Source organism: Coturnix japonica, chromosome 11, assembly GCF_054131305.1.
Source record: "Coturnix japonica strain WE chromosome 11, WE-NBRP24, whole genome shotgun sequence".
In the NCBI taxonomy this organism is placed as follows: domain Eukaryota; kingdom Metazoa; phylum Chordata; class Aves; order Galliformes; family Phasianidae; genus Coturnix; species Coturnix japonica.
The window spans coordinates 6,218,292-6,235,296 of record NC_140673.1 but is presented as its reverse complement, the minus strand read 5'-3'; the positions used below and the strand labels follow the sequence as shown (position 1 = coordinate 6,235,296).

General features: G+C 39.5%; 1 protein-coding gene across 2 annotated transcripts in view; it reads right to left on the bottom strand.

Annotated features, from left to right (window-relative positions):
- COP1 (COP1 E3 ubiquitin ligase) overlaps positions 1-17,005 on the bottom strand; it is a 119,699-nt gene that overhangs the window by 101,919 nt on the left and 775 nt on the right. Inside the window, exons 2-6 of one of the 2 annotated variants that reach the window (XM_015869783.2) lie at positions 10,939-10,998; positions 9,285-9,382; positions 8,316-8,392; positions 5,336-5,455; positions 3,822-3,890 (exon numbers count right to left, since the gene is read on the bottom strand). In XM_015869783.2, coding sequence (XP_015725269.2) covers positions 3,822-3,890; positions 5,336-5,455; positions 8,316-8,392; positions 9,285-9,382; positions 10,939-10,998 — 424 coding nt within the window. The remainder of the gene's footprint in view (positions 1-3,821; positions 3,891-5,335; positions 5,456-8,315; positions 8,393-9,284; positions 9,383-10,938; positions 10,999-17,005) is intronic. The other variant, XM_085510957.1, reaches the window with a different exon arrangement.

Below are 17,005 nucleotides of genomic sequence, written 5' to 3'. Positions count from 1 at the left end.
TTGCATTGGCTGATGCTAAAAAAAAGTCTTGCTTGGTAAATAAGAGAGACTTAATGTGACCTTATTAGAAATAAAAAGCCCATAAAGACAAAGTAGTGACAGCTGCCAAGAGAAGCATGAATATACCTAGATGATATCACCTATACATTGCACAACTTGATTTGTGACACCAGTTGTTAACTCAATATCCACCTTGGGTAAGTAAGTATGCTACTTCACAGAAACACACAGCGAATTCTCCATCAAGCAGATGTGTTAGAAGTGCTTTAGGACAAATATATACACACAAAATACATTCATACATATGGCAGTGCCTAGCTGCATGTGGTAGCATTCAAGCCACGGTAAAATAATTAGTTAAGTCTCCTTAAACTGATAACAGAGCAGTGCTTTGTTAGCAAGAGAACTGATAACAGCAGTTAAATGTTCAAGGGGGGTGAACAATCATTTAAAAATAAACAAAGTTAAACCTGAATAAACTATTTATGCAACACAGCTCAGGTAATGGCATTAAATCACTGATTTTAAAAGAGTCACAGGTTGATGTACTTGGTTTCCCTTGAAAACACTAATAAAACACAAAGTTAAGCTTTTCATTATTAAACTTGACCTCCTAGGCTCCTTGGATCTTTGATTTTAATAGAAGAGATATAATAGATGGAAAAAATGGGAAGTGTGCATTCAATTAACTGCACACATATGGAAAGGCACACAGCCACGCTAAGTCTGCCTTTGAGAAAACCCGCTATTTTGAATGATCCATACAGCCATCAACTATAAAACCATCCGTTATTTTGTTTAGAAAATATTTTTAAGCTTCAGCCATTTGTTTTCAATCCTTTTCCAAGTCAGACTCTTTTTTTTATTCCTGCTTTTACTGCCAAGGATTTTCTTTTATTATTTCTTTTAGCCACATTGCCATAGGTCACAAGGAAAACAAAACATAACCTTAAAAGAGAAAGAAACTTGCAAATACCTTTGTGTAAAATACATGCAGTAAATTTCAGCTTGAAAGATTTGGAAAGTTATGAACACATCAAAACAGAATTTCTAATGGAAACTTCTGCAGGTGCTGAACTTCCCATTTATCTTCTGGAGAAATGATGAAAGTGCAAGAAAGAGGCATTTGTCAAAAGACTTGACTACAGCAATATTCTGAATTCTTAAGTATGGGTCTATAGAGTTTTCTTCTAGATGTAACTCCCACTTTAATAAGTGAAGTCATCGCTATTTTATGAAGGCAGGAGGAAAAAAAACAACTTTGAGTGAAATAAGCAAAGAGTTACAGGTGGTAAATTATATGCTCTGAACATGTTGTAATGAAATATACAAGTACACTAACTCCAGGGCAAGATCTGTATTAACTAACAAAGTTGCCAGTCCCAAGATATTGCAGTCTGTAATTAATAAAAGATGTTAATAAAAATCATGCAATAAATAATATTCAAAGAGGCACACTAGGAAAAAAAGTTACCAGGCAATTTTGTATTTCTTTGAAGACTCGAGACAAAAAAAAAATTGAAACAGACACTCAATCATACACAAAAGAAGCTGTAACTTACTGAGTGAACTTGCAATTACTCACTGTGCAGTCATCTGTACTAGAACCAGGTTTGAATTAGTAAAAACAAAACAAAAGAGTAGTGTTCCTTCAGACTCTCTCCACAAAAATAAAGTCTGCTTACATGACTCAGAGTTCTGTCAAATATGTTAAATGTTCCAGAGTCTTTGCTGGTTGAGTTCCATCTTTATTTCTTAAAGTCACCTATTAAAGCATCAAACAGCACTTAAAATTTGTTGAAAGATCTGATAACCTTTCCTGTGCTTTACTGCTTTATTAAGACAGTCATTTGAACTCCTCTTCCAAATTAATACTTCAGCCTTTCTGCAGACATCTCTATGCAGGTTAAGACTGAATGCATCATCACCATCAACATAGACCACCTTCCCCAAACAGCAGCTCCTCTGGAAGAAATCACTTGGAAAACAGAATGGGGTATTTATAACAAACTCTATTGACTATGGGAAAGATCTTGGGATAGATTATATCTACCTTGGGATAAAGAACCAACTGGATTCATTTATTCTGTTGGTAAGAACTGGAGTCTTGACTGATGAAAACAGTTTTTCTAGAACCTTCCTACTAATTCCTATCTTCCACATTTCTATGCGTTGTTTCTCCTTATCTTTCTTATCAAGTGAAAAGAAAGATTGCAAGTGCAAGTCCTGACAAGGCTTTATTTCCTAAAAGATGAATGGCAAGGCCAGATGCTAACCACTAAAGCAGGCTCAGAACTGACAGGCTTGCACAAATGTCTTTTGAGATGTGACAGTCTGCATTTGATGTTAGAATACAAAAGGGGGAGAAGGGGTTGATAAGAAATAACATCCAAAGTAGTCTTGACAACAAAGGGAAAACATAAGCAGGGACAGAAAGGACCTGAAGTAGATTCTCTGTCCCAGCAGGCTTCAGAATGCTCCCAAGGCCCCATATTTCCAGCCTTAAGAACTGACGTCCATTACAACTGAAACTAAGGGCAAACACAGATGATATGAGAAAGGTTTCCCAGATGCTGAATAGTATTGTCAGTAGAGGAACACTGCACATACTAAAAGGCAAAAAGAACATACAGAAGCCATGCATTCCACCCAAACGTAAACTAAAGCTGGCACTAACAGCAAATCCTTCTGTGAAAGTAACTCTTTCAGCTGCAGTAGTGCAGCTTAAACACGTCTCAGCAGTTTCAAGCAGTGCTCAAGTCTCTGACGTTTAAACAAGGAAAAAAAAAAACAAAAAAACACAGGAATATGTATTTCTTTCTTAACCTTGAAGGCTCAGTCAAACAGTTTGCTTCATACTAAGTGGACACATCTTCATTGACACCTCTAGTATAAGGCATCCAAGATATCCTCTAGTATATGTTTTCCTTTGAAGTTCAGCTACTCCACTTCTCAGGTGTGGCTGTACCTAGCTAAGCAAGTCTCAGACTCAACACATGCATCTTTAATTTGTACTCAAAGAAAGAAGGTTGTGGACGTCTACTTGTGGACAGGTTCAGGATAACTTCCTTTAGGATGACTGTGTAAACAAATCCTCATGCCATTCTGAACAAGGTTGTTCCTGTGCATCGCCTTTATGTGGTTCAAGTTTGCAATAAGCTGCAGTCAGGCTGTTGGGTCTCAGATTTCTCCTATCTTTCAACAAAAAAACTGCCTCTAGAAAGCTCATTCTTTTGTGGTTTTCACCATCATTTCCATAGGTTTCTGGGAAATTTCTGCTACAAGAGTGTATACTATTTCATGACAGTTAGTAAGCAACATGTTCCAAACCATGAAAGACAATGCATCTGACGTGGAAACATCTTTCATTCCTTGAGACATTCATTTTGAGACAAGTAAGAAAAGAGCACAGACTATTTGTTCTTTTTTGACACAGCATTAGTCATGGCATTTGATACACAAAACCAAATTAAGACAGACCACAATTTCACTCCTTCTCAGTCTTCCAACTTTTCCATCACAAATAAAATAAACTTAGTGAAGCATGTTGGAGGAAGGGAAGCCGGGGATAAAAAGTTCTTCATTAAACTTACATCAGCATGAGATGAAGAGGCAAAAAACAAAACCACCATAATGAAACTGTCATGTGGTAAACGTATTAGATTGCAAGGAAAACTGTTTGTCCTCTGTGTGAGGACTTCCCCAAAAATGCCTTGCTTTATTTGCTGAGATAATGCCAGGCTTCCACATTGCTTACATAGAAACAATATGACAGAAAGCAGCAGGCACCACCTCACACACTAAGAAACAAAGCACGTTACCTCTCGTTTGTTTCTTCTGGCAACTTTGAGGAATTCCATAAGGATCTGCAGCTGGGCAGCATGGGACTCCTGTAAAACAATAAATAAGGGTGTACCACTCTTTCATAGACAGCAACAAGCATTCATACACAGTACTCATATATTCACGTAGCAAAAAAAGCTGCTTTCATTCAGAGATGAGGACAAGAAACTGGATTATGAAGACAGTTCTAAGAACAGTAGTTTTACTTGCCTTGCAGGTTTTAAAGGTTTTGTTTGGTTCATGACAAGTTTTTACACGAAAGAAGAAACCTTTGCAACAGTTGTTTGTGTGTTTCTGAAGGCCCCCCTCTGCTGCACCTGAAAATGCTTCTGGAATACCAGTTCTTTGCACACTTGTCTACTCTGAAGATTGTTAGTATTCACTTCTGCAAACAGCATAATGAAGGATGAAATACTTGTTTGAAAAACACTAACACTTGAGATTATGTAAGAAGACATGACGATGGCTGAAGACATTTCCTGAATAGAAGACAAAGTCATTGAAACTAAAACACATATTTCCAGTCTTTCCATAGTTATCTCCTTCAAGCATCAACTTAATAATTACACCTAAATTTGTTAAAATCTTAGAGAAAGAGAAGAGGAGAAAGAAGACCGCAGGATGAAATAAGGACATTTCAGAATACAGTCCTATAGTTGTGCTCCAATATTCTGAAGTTTATTCTCACAATCTACAGAAATTTTTGTCACTGATTGACTGAGAACATGCAGTCAAAACAGCTCATGATATCGACACACAACCCGTTACAGGCAGAAGGGAAAGAAATAAGGAAATTAGGATGCAAGGACACAATTTTCTCCTCTGTAATTTTCTTCCTCTCTCTCCCCACCCCTGCAACTGTAATTGAAAAGTAAAGCAAGCAAACTCAAGAAAAAAAGCTGTCAAGCATTCTTCAAGTGTAAGAGGATGCTTTTTACTTTGTTTTTTTGAAAGTTAAGTATTCTTACAAGATTTTCCTTCTCAGAAGTACTTATAAGCTCAATCATGTTTCTTTGTTTCACATTTGTCACAAGTGACAAATAGGCTTGAGAATAAAGGGGTTTTACTTTGAACTTAGAAACTATACTCCCACCCTATCATCAACAAATGACAGTGGAAGAGTTACATACAAGCCCTCTCTCCAAACCCCAAGAGAGGTACGTAATCTTGCTCAAAGTCAATAAGTATCTTTGTGTTACTCCCCCACTACCAGAGACACAGACTGAGTAAATATCGATTCTACAAGAATAAGATACACAACTTCCAATACAACTTTTCCTCACCATTTAAACGCTACCCAAGCATCCCTCGGCCAAAGTTTGTAACCCAGTTTTATTTGGAAGATCTGGCTCTTATAACTGAAAATGGTCATCTGAGACCAAATGGCTAAATCTTTCCCAAACCAACAACATATTGATCAATCAGTACAGCTTGCTTCACTCTGCACCAACCTTCAGACTGACTTAATATACAAGGCACAAAACAAACTTACTGCTTCTAATTGCTTCTTCTTTTGCACCAGCAGCTCCAGCATCAGGTTGACGTTAGCCAAGTCAAGATTGTCTTGATCAGTTCCCAACAAATCTTGAATTATCTGCCACCTGTGGCCATTCTAGAAAGAAAAATGAGAGACATTGGACAGAAGGTTCAAGAAGTTCAGGGCTATACGCAGCTACAAGTATCCAAACAGCACTATTTCATCCCTTTGTAAAAAATGTCAAAGCAGGTTTTACAAATCAAAATCCCCCAACTCTCCCACACCTACAGGAAATAGCTCTTCTGTCCCACTGCTGTGTAACTGCTTATCTTGTTTGGAAGATATTTTAAGCATCTGTGCTTTATGAGAACACAGCTACTGCTAGGAAAAAAATTATTACACAGCCCCAGTTCTATCTGATTTGTGCCCTAGTTTTTGAGAACATATTTCTATGGGGAGGGAAAGCAAGCACGTTTATGGAAACTCAGTTGAATTATATCTACCTGAAATATTGTTAACTGGCAATCCCATTTAATTTTTTTAACCGAGGAATACATAAAGGCTTTATGCTAAATTGAAAAGTAGCATTAGTCCATTTCTTTAATGCCTCCCCACCCCAACACCACCACTATTTTCCTCTTAAGACTACTTTCCTGGCAAACAGGAGAGCAGGAAAGAAGCTGGAGTTCAGCAGGCTGATCTTTTCATCCAACTTGTTAGAACTAAAAAGGACTCCTTGGAGAGCAAGCACAGTACCGTACAGCCCAGACTCCCATCTCTGAAGGTTGTTTGCCCCTCTTTTTCTCAGTAAAGTTAGGCAAAAAAGTATCTTTCAGAAGAGGAAAGGCTGAATTATAGGCCAGTGCTAGCATACCTTTACATGAGGAAAACTCAGGATGAAGCTGAAAGGTCTCTGGGCCTCCTAAAACCCAAAGCTGGATCAAAAACCTTGTCCTCAAAAGCTACGACATTAAATCAAGATATTTAGGTTTGCAAGAACTAGAAGTGCCTTCCAATCCAAAGCAGACGTTTTCTAAGAAGCTATAGTGTATTTGTATTGGCTACATTAAGACAAATAATGTAACATCCATATAGAACATTATTCCTTTTTACACAGCGCCTAAAACCTGTGGGAACCACACAGACAAAAACCTCAATTTCAATCTGGAACAGCTAGAAAAAAATATGTATATTTATGTATCACTTCAAGTCAATATGCTAATAGAGAAGTTTCAAGTAATACAATCTAGAATAAATTTCAGGGTATACTTTTACTCTTCTAAGAATGGAAAGAAAGAACAAGCATCAGATTCACAAAAAAAGAGAATTCAATGGTGAACTTGCTGAACTGCTGAAGATTTTTATTTAATACTTTAAAAGGATAGTAATAAAGCTACAAAATATTAACCTGAAAATTATTAATCTGGAAACAAATTCCTTCCAGAAATGGAAAGTAATTGGAACACTGTTATAGGTTTGTTGGGCTCATGAGACGAGGTTGAGGAGAAAGAGATGTTTGAGTAAAATGAAATGTACAGGCGAAGACTCATATCTACAGATACCAGATTCCAGAAACGCACTTCCAGTATGGACAAGAACACAATTGATTTGTTAATGCTACATGCAGCGTGAATCTTGTCTTAGCCATCACTGAAGGGACCAGAACACAATCTTTACATACTGGTGCTATTCCTTAATGGATTCTACTAAACGATTTAGAAAGTTTCAGAGATTCCTTAATGTGGTTTCTTCAATTAATGAGACGAATACACAGCCAAGAAACAGTGCTCAGCACAGGATTCATTTGCTGTAACATGTCGCAAATAACTTCCTTTATTACATTTGATGTTAAGAGAACAGGCATGTTAAGAAGCACATACGGCATCAAGGCTTCTTTTTATAGAAGACATGGCGTTTTTGTTTGCTGGCAAAAACAGATAATAGTGTTTCTGGAGTAATGTCATAGTAGATTTTTCCACTTACTGACAGTTATCTAACGTAAGGGTATCCACAGGTATAGTTTTAATAGTGCACTGTGAGAAAGCAGAATTGATTTCCAAAAAGCTATAGCACATTCCTTCAGGTTAGCTGTATGAATTTTAAAGTTAGGTATCAATTCCCTTCTATTTTATTTTCAGTAGAAAATGGGTGGTAAATAAGCCAACGAATCTTTAAAGCATTCTCTTTCCTGAAGCACACAGCTGCTGGAAGCATTGTTTTCTACAATGTAACCCCTAAATTAATAAGGCCTCAATAGAGATTTAATTTTCTTTTTTTATATTACACTGACCAAAACAAATTTACTTTGCATCCTTATTTATGAGTTACGGAAGCCCAGGAAGGAAACCAGAAGTACTAAGACAAATATGCAAGTTTCCTGATTAATATCATATACTGTTCTGATCTTAAACATACAAAAGCATCCACTGCTACAGCACAGGGATTTCCTCCAGAGAACACAGCTCAGCCTAAATTGCACTCTGCTACCACAACATGAACAAAGTCTAGAAGAGAACCAGGCAGTCGCATCTGGGATCAGAGCCAGGACAGCAGTACTCCAAACACATCTTTCTCCCTCTTGTGGTTAGTATTATCCTTCAGTTTCTCTGTAGAACTTAACTTCTCGCACATGATCAGACAAGCCTGTACTACTATTAGTCCTAATACAGCTGTAATTTCCAACACTGAATAAAGATGATTACCTTTAAATAAGCGTGCTTCCACGGGTACTTTCTCAGGTTATATTCAGTACATCGCATGACATTTAGTTATGCTAAGTAATTAGCAACTTGCTTCTACCTGTACGAATGCTGGCAGGAAGAACTAGAGTCAACAAGGCTGTGGAGATGCACTGCCACTAACATTAGTGTTATTTCCCCATAAAGCATATTAAAACACCAGCTTGACAATATAATCTCCTATAAACCAAGCCACATAATGACTAATGTTGTACAGAATCTTTAAATAAATATAAAGTAAGAAAGTTTGAACATACGGTGCTACTCACTGAATGGTCCAGTTTGAATCTTTTCTCCTCAGATCTTTGTTTTTGTTTAAGAATAAGTTCATTGACTGAAAACAAACAAACAAAAAACAACCAGATATCAGAAGAGAGATTTAAAAGCTCAAATAAAATGAGAAAAAACCATCCCAATCTTTATTTGCAATTACACAAAGTTAACTTGCATCTAAAACAGTACGAAGTTGCTGACATTTTTCTCCTACCAATTTACTATCTGGACATATTTTTGTGAAGAGTATAAAGATACATTAAAAAACCAGCAAACGTGCCAGTTTCTGAAACATTTGTTGGCTATTGTGGCTTTGAGGCTATTATTAAACGGGTATCCCAGCTATGAAATCAAGATTTTGTTCAATTTTGATATTTCATACTCCAACATGTTTCACTTTGATCTTTTCTCCCTGTAACACAGTATTTAACTATTTCCATTCTTTGTTTATGTAGCAAATAATAAGTACTGTGTACACACAAAAAGATTTTCTGTATGTAATTTAGACACTAAAATGCATCACATGAGCCACATTGGCAGTCAAAGTAGCACCATATACAATTCAGCCTCCCCACATCAGCATCTGTACTTCAGAAACAGCGTTAAGTTCTTGGTTATTAAACAAATGGCAGCACAAGAAATCAGAAGTAATTACAGAGATTGAAATCTCTAGTCGACATAAAACATTTCGCTGCTGTCTACATGCTATAAAAAGCAAGCCAGAGTCTTGCTGCCATAACTCAGCATACAGAACTGCTAGAGGCAGTGGAGTATTAACAATTTATACTACTAAGCACGTGTATTTATTTATTTTAAAACACAGCTGACCAAAGGGATGATGCTTGGACTTCATTTTCAATCTCTGCAAGCAGGTTATTTATAGGATGAATTTACAAGCACATGTCTCCCATCACAACCAAGACGTTACTTACACAAACAAACCCAGGGCTCACCTAAGAAGTTAGGATAAAGATGATCTATGTTGTCCACAACATAATTACATTTGGGGCATCTGTTGTTGTCCTCCAAGCTCTGGTGAATACATTTGTAGCTATTAAAAGAAAAACAATTAAGTAAAAATAAATAAAGAGAAAAGAAAAAGGTACATATGCATAAAGGAAAGAATATATACCTTAGGTAACGTGTACTTCATTTAGATGCCTAGTTAATGGCTGCATTGCCAAGATGCTACAGTAGAGTCAAAGCACTCCAATACTGACTAAGGGCATGCTACAGCAAAAACTGAAGTTCTTAGCAAGGATTACAAAACTGTGTTTTAAGTACTCGGCTCTTTTATTTCAGTAAGGATTGTGACAATGTGGCTAATTCAGTCACACTCACATCTTAAATTCATGCTCCTTTTCCACAGGTAGAGCAGGCAGATGGACAGCATTATTCAGAAGCACCTTTCTACATCAGCCAAATACTTTGCAAGTACACTGAAAACTACTGCACATTCAGACCTTTAGAAGAGCCTCACATTTTTCACCCCATCTCCCAGTAGCTGTTCTTAATACAAGGCACTCCAAAGGTGCTGTGATAAACTTGTTGGCTATTTGAGGGATGGACTAACAAGATGCACTTCAGCATGGAGCTAAAGAACCTCACTCCCTACCCAGCTTTAAGTCAATTGAAAGAAACATCCAATGACACATCATTGCTCTGTTCTACCTAAATAATTACGCCTTTCATCTTGGACTTCTTAGAATAAAGAAATCCCAGTGATCTATAATGAAGCATTATGTTTTGTGCTTTGTATCAAATGTTACCTTACCTGTATGCAAGACAAAACTTATCCTGAAAGTTAACTGAATCTGCTGCTCAAGGTAATGGTTTTATGCTCCTAAAACACTACCACTTGCAAAAGGTAGGAAATAATTTTCCTATTTAACAGGTGCTGTAAGAGGGCAGCACACACCAGACATTAAAACCTCACGGGTCAACACTTATTCCAACCCCACTCTGAAACCAGGGAAGCAGGTAACTTCACACCTGCACCTGGAGGGTTCGTGTCCTTCTCCACAGAAGATTTGCTCTTTGTGAAAGCCAGAGATACCATACTGAAAAATACATGAACCTCAAAGCCAATTCGATATAGTAGTTTCCTAGTAAACAGTTTGCAAAGAGAAAAATATAAAGGAGGTAATAAAGAAGCAAGCCTGAAGCACACCCTCTGTCTTAAGTTTAATGGAATTGCAATAGATAACATGGAGGCCAATTGCATGCAGTCTTGCACAAAAGCAGAGGACCTGCCAACACCAACACCGGCTCTCATGACCTTTATAACAGCAACACCCACTGCTTCAGATGGCAATAGAAAAAGCCCTCCTGCAGAAGCAGCCCTGACCCTGGAGTGCTAACAGCAGTTTAAAACTTCTCATTTTTTTCCCTCTATAGAGAAATATGGCAGCACAAAGCTTCATCTTAAATACTTAGACTTCTTTATGTTAGTCTAACTGGTAGCAACCACCTTTTAAACTTGATTTCAATGTCTTCAGTGCAAGGCCAGAAAACAGAAGTAATAACTCACAAGGAAAGTGGTCCACAGCAATGTTAGGTCTCAAGCACCATACAGGATGGATGATCTGTGCAATACAAAGATCTTACCAGAAGCTGTGTCCACACTTTGTCATGTAGGCTTCTTCAATCATATCAAAGCAGATGGGACTGGAAAAAAAAAAGTTGTATTTTTTATGAAGTGTTATTAATTTGAAGCAGCCATTCAAACAAGTGTAATCTTTTATGATTGTAAAATTGAAAAGGACAGAAAAATGCAACAGCAACTAGGCAGCATAAAGATCAAAAGGGCAATCAACAGTTCTTTGAACTCTGAGTAATACTGCAGTTTGCTCCAACGGGAGACCAGGTACGTGTTCACCCCTGAAGCTTTCAACAGTTGTAAACCACTCAAAGCCAAAGCACCACTGACAAGCATTGAACCTCCTGGCCAGTTCAAGCTGACCCTAAACTATTTTTAACATAAATTATGCCTATGTGACATCAAGATCAGTTTTTTCTTCTATTTTTTCAGCCAATAGCTATGCACAGTTAAAAGAAATGACTCAACAGTGATGTCATGAGAATTAGCTGTAACAAGCTTGAGGCACAGGTGCCAGTGAGGGCTGTGCCCTGCAGGGCACACCAGACTGCAGGCAGAGCTGAAGGGCACCCAAAGGTATACAATGCAACAAGTAGGAGCCAACAGCCTGAAGGTACAGTGCAGCAAGTGGGAACCAACAGCCCAGCAGTGTTATAAAGTGACAAGAGACAACAGAATAGAGGAAACGGGAACCCAAACTAGGAAAACAGGAGAACGCAGTTGGACACCAAGGCTTTTGTTTTTTCCAGAGCTATTTCTTTCCACAGAGCCCAGGGCAGGTAGGAGGTAAAGGGATCTACTGAGATAGCAATACAGGATATCTGCCTCCTTGATAAGCGGTTGCACCAAATTTGAAGGGGAAATGGAAGGCAAATGAAAGACAAAAAGCTGCTCTTAACTTCCAGTGACTACTCTAGTTGCTATTCCTGATGGTTGGTAAGACATGCTATGACATACATACCTTCAGAATTCGACCAGTTATCTAGCAAGGTGCTGTGGATAACAGTATCATAATTTTCTATGTAACACATGCTACAGACACGCTACAAGCTACACCTTGCTTTCAAACCCAGAGATTCCAATGCCGTCCTCACACTCCCGCTAGTCCATACACATCTACACTCAGAGAGGAGTTAGTCAGCAGAACTTCTTCAGAAGCAGCCTCCCCCTTATGATGTGCATTTTCATAGGATAACCTGTTAAAAAACCACTAACAGCTTTTACAAGGCTTTTAAGATGAAAACATTTGATGTCAGACCAAACCAGGAAATACCTAGCTAAGCAAAGTCATCACAGGAATCATTTCCCTTATCCCACCACTCTGTTCAGAGATGTCTGGGACCCCTGAGCACTTAAAAGGAGGAGGAACATCTCTTAAAGTATCTTTTAAGCCCATAAAGAGTGGATGCCATGGCCACTGCAAACTAAATCCCCTTCAAAGTGACCAAATTGGGAAGGATAGATGCCTTTAAGTTTGTTCAACCTGACACACAAACTAGGTTGTCTTAAATACCCCAAGAAAATCAGCTACGTGAACACAACTTAACTGTGAGCAAAGCAGAATGTTATCCTTTGCATCATTCCTGGTCCTCCAAAGTCGCTATAGTAATTAACAGGTACCTGCTCCTCTTGTGCCCCAGCAGATCCTTTACTGTGAATCATTTGTCCCAAGTTGCACCAACAAAAGGTGTTAAGGTCTCTTGTTTCTACAAGAAGTAACTTAGTTTTAAGGCACTTTTTAGTTAAGAGGAAAAGCAAGCATCACTTAAAGGCTAGCTAACAGAAAACAAGGAGTCAAAAACCTGTGGTTATATAGTCTCTGAATCTGGTCTCTCCCCACTGGTAATGAAGAGTTTAATCACTTTGCTGCCTTCCAGCCATGCCATATAACATGCCATTATTTGAAGACAGGCTAAAAATTGCTGTTTTCTGCAGCAACAGATGTGTTTTCTCTGGTACACTCCTAGCACACTGCTCACAATAAGTGCAGGAAACAGCTTTTCTGTCTGCAGCAAGACATCACAAATTAGAGCTAAAGAAGGAATATAGCCTCCTGACATGACAGCTATCCCAGACCATTGTTTCCCAACTTATTCTTCCTCATGCCAGTTTGACTGGAAAAGTGACAGACCCAAAACAGCTGAGAAAAAGCAAACAGAGCCTGCAAAAATAGCCACTTGGCACCAGGGTTACTCTCAACAGAGCCTAAAGTTACCATTAGGAACCATTCCCCCCCTCCATCCCACCCCAGATACTCAATGATTTACAAGGGGAAACAAGATTGATGCCTTTTAATACTTATCAAAGCCAAGCTGGCTGTTAACCAGAGAAGTTGCTATGCAGCAGTTGCTTTATGTTAGTTCAATAGAAGGAAAGTTAAGAAATGAACAGAGGCACGAGACAGGAACTTGAGACTCACTACAACTTGCAGCATTCACTGAAGCATAGGCATGGTGAAACCAAGGCTCCTCTACACAAGGTAGCTCCTATTCACTGTTTGATGGTCACAAGAAGAAGAGTCATGTAAAAAAGGTGCAGGTTACTCCAGCAAGCCACCAATTTCACTCCTCTTTAACAGATACAGATACTTTATTAACTGAACAATTACCTACCCCATGCTTTCTAAACCACAAAAGCTTATCTGTGGGTCTGGTTGAAGTGATCACTACAAAATCCAAGCACATTTCTTATTTCCATGTGTTCCAAAGCAAAGCAGACCTGTTAAAGTTTCTCCCTCCTATTCCATCCTTCTGGGATCCAAGAGAGCAGCACTGGCTACAGGCTCTGAATGGTCACACTCAGAGTAAATAAAGACCACTGCCATCAACTATACTTGATACAAAGCTCAAATGTAACAGCAAACCACAAGAATACAAACAACTATACTTACACATGACATCATTAACAGGGAAGCACCTAAGGAAAGAACTGGTTTTAAAGACCTACAAGTCTACCTTTAAATGTAGCAAGTAGAGCTTCCCACGCCCAAGTCAGCTGGGCGTACCTCTGTATGCAATATCCTCTTCTCCATATGCTCTTATTTATGTCAGAGCTCAAACAAGTGATGAAACAAAACAGCCACTGAAAAGTCAGCCTGCAGTTCAGACCCCCCAGTTTGGGAAGCAGAACAACTGGCAACTGGTTTTAGAAAGTTTGAGCCAACCATTAACTGGGAGGGTTAAAGTAAGGCCTGGGAAAACCATAGGCAATTACACTGCTTCAGAGGAGGAAATATTCCTATTAGAAGATTCCCTTTCAGTCACTCCTGAGGCGACTGGAAGGAGGCTTGGCTATACAAGCAATACAAAGTCTATCTTTAAATTCTACATCCTATACCAAGAGGAACATGAAGTCAACCATATTACCATAAAGCTGTCTAGTAAGTCACACACATGCGCTCTCCTGGTCTGGCGTAATGCGTTTCCAGGCAGAAGGTGAAAAGTACTACAAACAGTACCTATTTACAAACCCCTGAGCTCAAGATTTCACAACTCAGACTAGCAGCGTATGCCAGCATTTGCATTAAAGCCTAGGCCTCACATTTCTGAAAGCACATTTTTATGAGATGGAGAGGCTGTGCACACTTATGCTACCAAGAGGATTTTCACAAAGAAGTTCAGGTGAGTTGTATATGTGAAGGTCCTTCCTCCTCCAGCTTCAGCTTGGTATAGACAGAACATGATGCCAAACTTGCAGCTGCATCGAATAGTAACTCACAGTCCATACGCAGGAAGATCACTGAGCAACCCCTGCATCTGGCAGAGTCTTGAAAGCATCCCTGGAAAGAAAGAAAGCTTCCTCTTCTCAGACTAAGTCAGCCAAAGCTTCAGTTCTTCAAACCTGTGCAGACACCTGTCTTGCTGGATGTTACTCAAAGTTGCCAGTTGAGTTTTCACTTCTGTATTGCATAACTGTACTGCTACTTCTAAATAAATAAATAAAAGAGATGAGTGCTATAATTCAAACCTATTGTTCATAGCAGGTGCTACAGCCCACTGACATACATAGCAGTGAAGAACCCAGGTAAGTTAACTCTAATTATTACTTGCTCTTAAAGTCTCTGACCTGTAGTTAAGTAGGCCCAGCGTGGCTGTTCTTTAAAGCACAAAAGGATGGGAAAGGTATTTTGCCCTGATTACTGCTCAGCTGATTATTCTTTTTCCTTCTCGCTTATTCAAGCCAGCAGCACTCCTGAATGAGGAGAAAACAACTAATTACACACTCTCCTTGCAGCACCTGCCTGCAAGGAAAGAAAGCAGCTGCATGAAATTTTGAATGGACTCAAAGTATTTAAACTGTCCTGCAAACTTAATGGTAAGAACTTGATGCCCCCTTCCTTTCAGCAACCTTATTTCTACAACTCATAACAAAGCATGCAGCAAAAACTGACTGGACAGGGATGCGAAGTGATGGCTGCAGACCAGAGCATAATGAATAGACAAGTGCATTCAGCATCACATTACTTACCGTAACCACAAAACAATAGCAAAGCAGCTATTTCTCCAAACAAGTGCCCTTAAACCCACTTAACAAGGCCCACTGTTCAGACAGAGCGCACCAGCCAATTACAGCTGCCTGCTCACCCCAACTCCACTACAGAGCAAACCTACAGCGACAGGTAACGACCAAAAATTACTCCTATTACTAGCAAGCAGTTGCTGGTTTTCCTGCCACCAACATCACAGCAGCTTCACTTGAGTAATAAGGATAATTCCCATCTACTCTAACAGACGACTTTAGGGTCCGTGGGGTTTTGCTATGACATGTGTCCTGCAGACACAACCATCCAATCCTCCCCTGCAAGTCAGCAGTCAGACAGGGCCACCTTGGCAGCTGTAGTTCACTTCTTTTCTTCTTGTACTTCCAGCCGATGACTCTCCTACAGCTCACACTTATTTCTAGTCTCTTATCACGGCTCACCCCACAGCTGAGAGCATTTACCCCACCTTTCTGTTCTCACATTCTAGTACATCCCCCCAGCCATAAACACCAAACCTCCTCCTGACGTTTAAAGATTTGAAACCCATTACCAGCAAGCTGTCTTTAAACTGAGAATTACCATCAGATCCCACAGCAGACACAGCATTGGGCCTTGGTCTTCCACATCTGCTGGACGGGTATTTTCAAGTATAAACGGCAGCCCTGGCTGAACATCAGAAGGATGACATGTGGGGAGGTTCAAGGAAGTAAAGCTTTCCTCATCACTGCAGAAGTTCTGAACATTAGAAGAATGACATATGTAGAGGATTAAGGAAGAAAATGTTTCTCATCAGCACAGAAGTTCCTTACTCATCTGGGTCTAGGTGCTGGGCTGACACAAACACTTCTCTCCAGCTAACAAAGGAAGGCGCACACCAGTTTTGCTGGATTTGTGGTGATCAGCATCCAAAAATAAATCAATAAATAAAGCAATGGCCAAGGGGACACAGAATCATAGGGGTCAGTTGGAAGGGAACTCTGCAAAAGCAATAAGAAAGTGCTCAAGTCGCCTTGAGAAGGGGACTCCACCACCTCTCTCTGTCCAGCCTGTCCCACTGCTCTGCTACCTGCCCAGTAAAGACATATAGAACTGAAGGAGCAGGAAGGGACCCCTGAAGACCATTTAGTCCAACCTCTGTGCCAAAGCAGGCTCCCTACACCAGGCTGTACAGGTATTCAATACCCAGGTGGATGCCTGAGTAGAGAGGAGACTCCACAACCTCCCTGGGCAGCTCGTTCCACAGCTCTGTCACTCTTACTATGAAGAAGTTCTTATGCACATACATGTGGAACTTCCCATGCTCCAGTTTGTCGTTATTTCCCCTTTTCCTGTTGTCACAAGCATTGAAAAAGAGTCTGGTTTTCTCCCTTTGCATACCACACTTTAGATATTTATAGATATTGATCAGATCCCCAAAGAACTTCTTCCTCACCTTAGTATGAAACTTCCTACCTTGCAATTTGCGCCCACTGTCCCTTGTTCTGCCTCTGGGCAGCACCAAAAGTGAGAGGTGTCCCTGCCTATAGCAGGGGGGTTGGAACTAGATGATCTGAAAGGTCTCTTCCAACCCAAACCATTCTACGACTCTATGATTC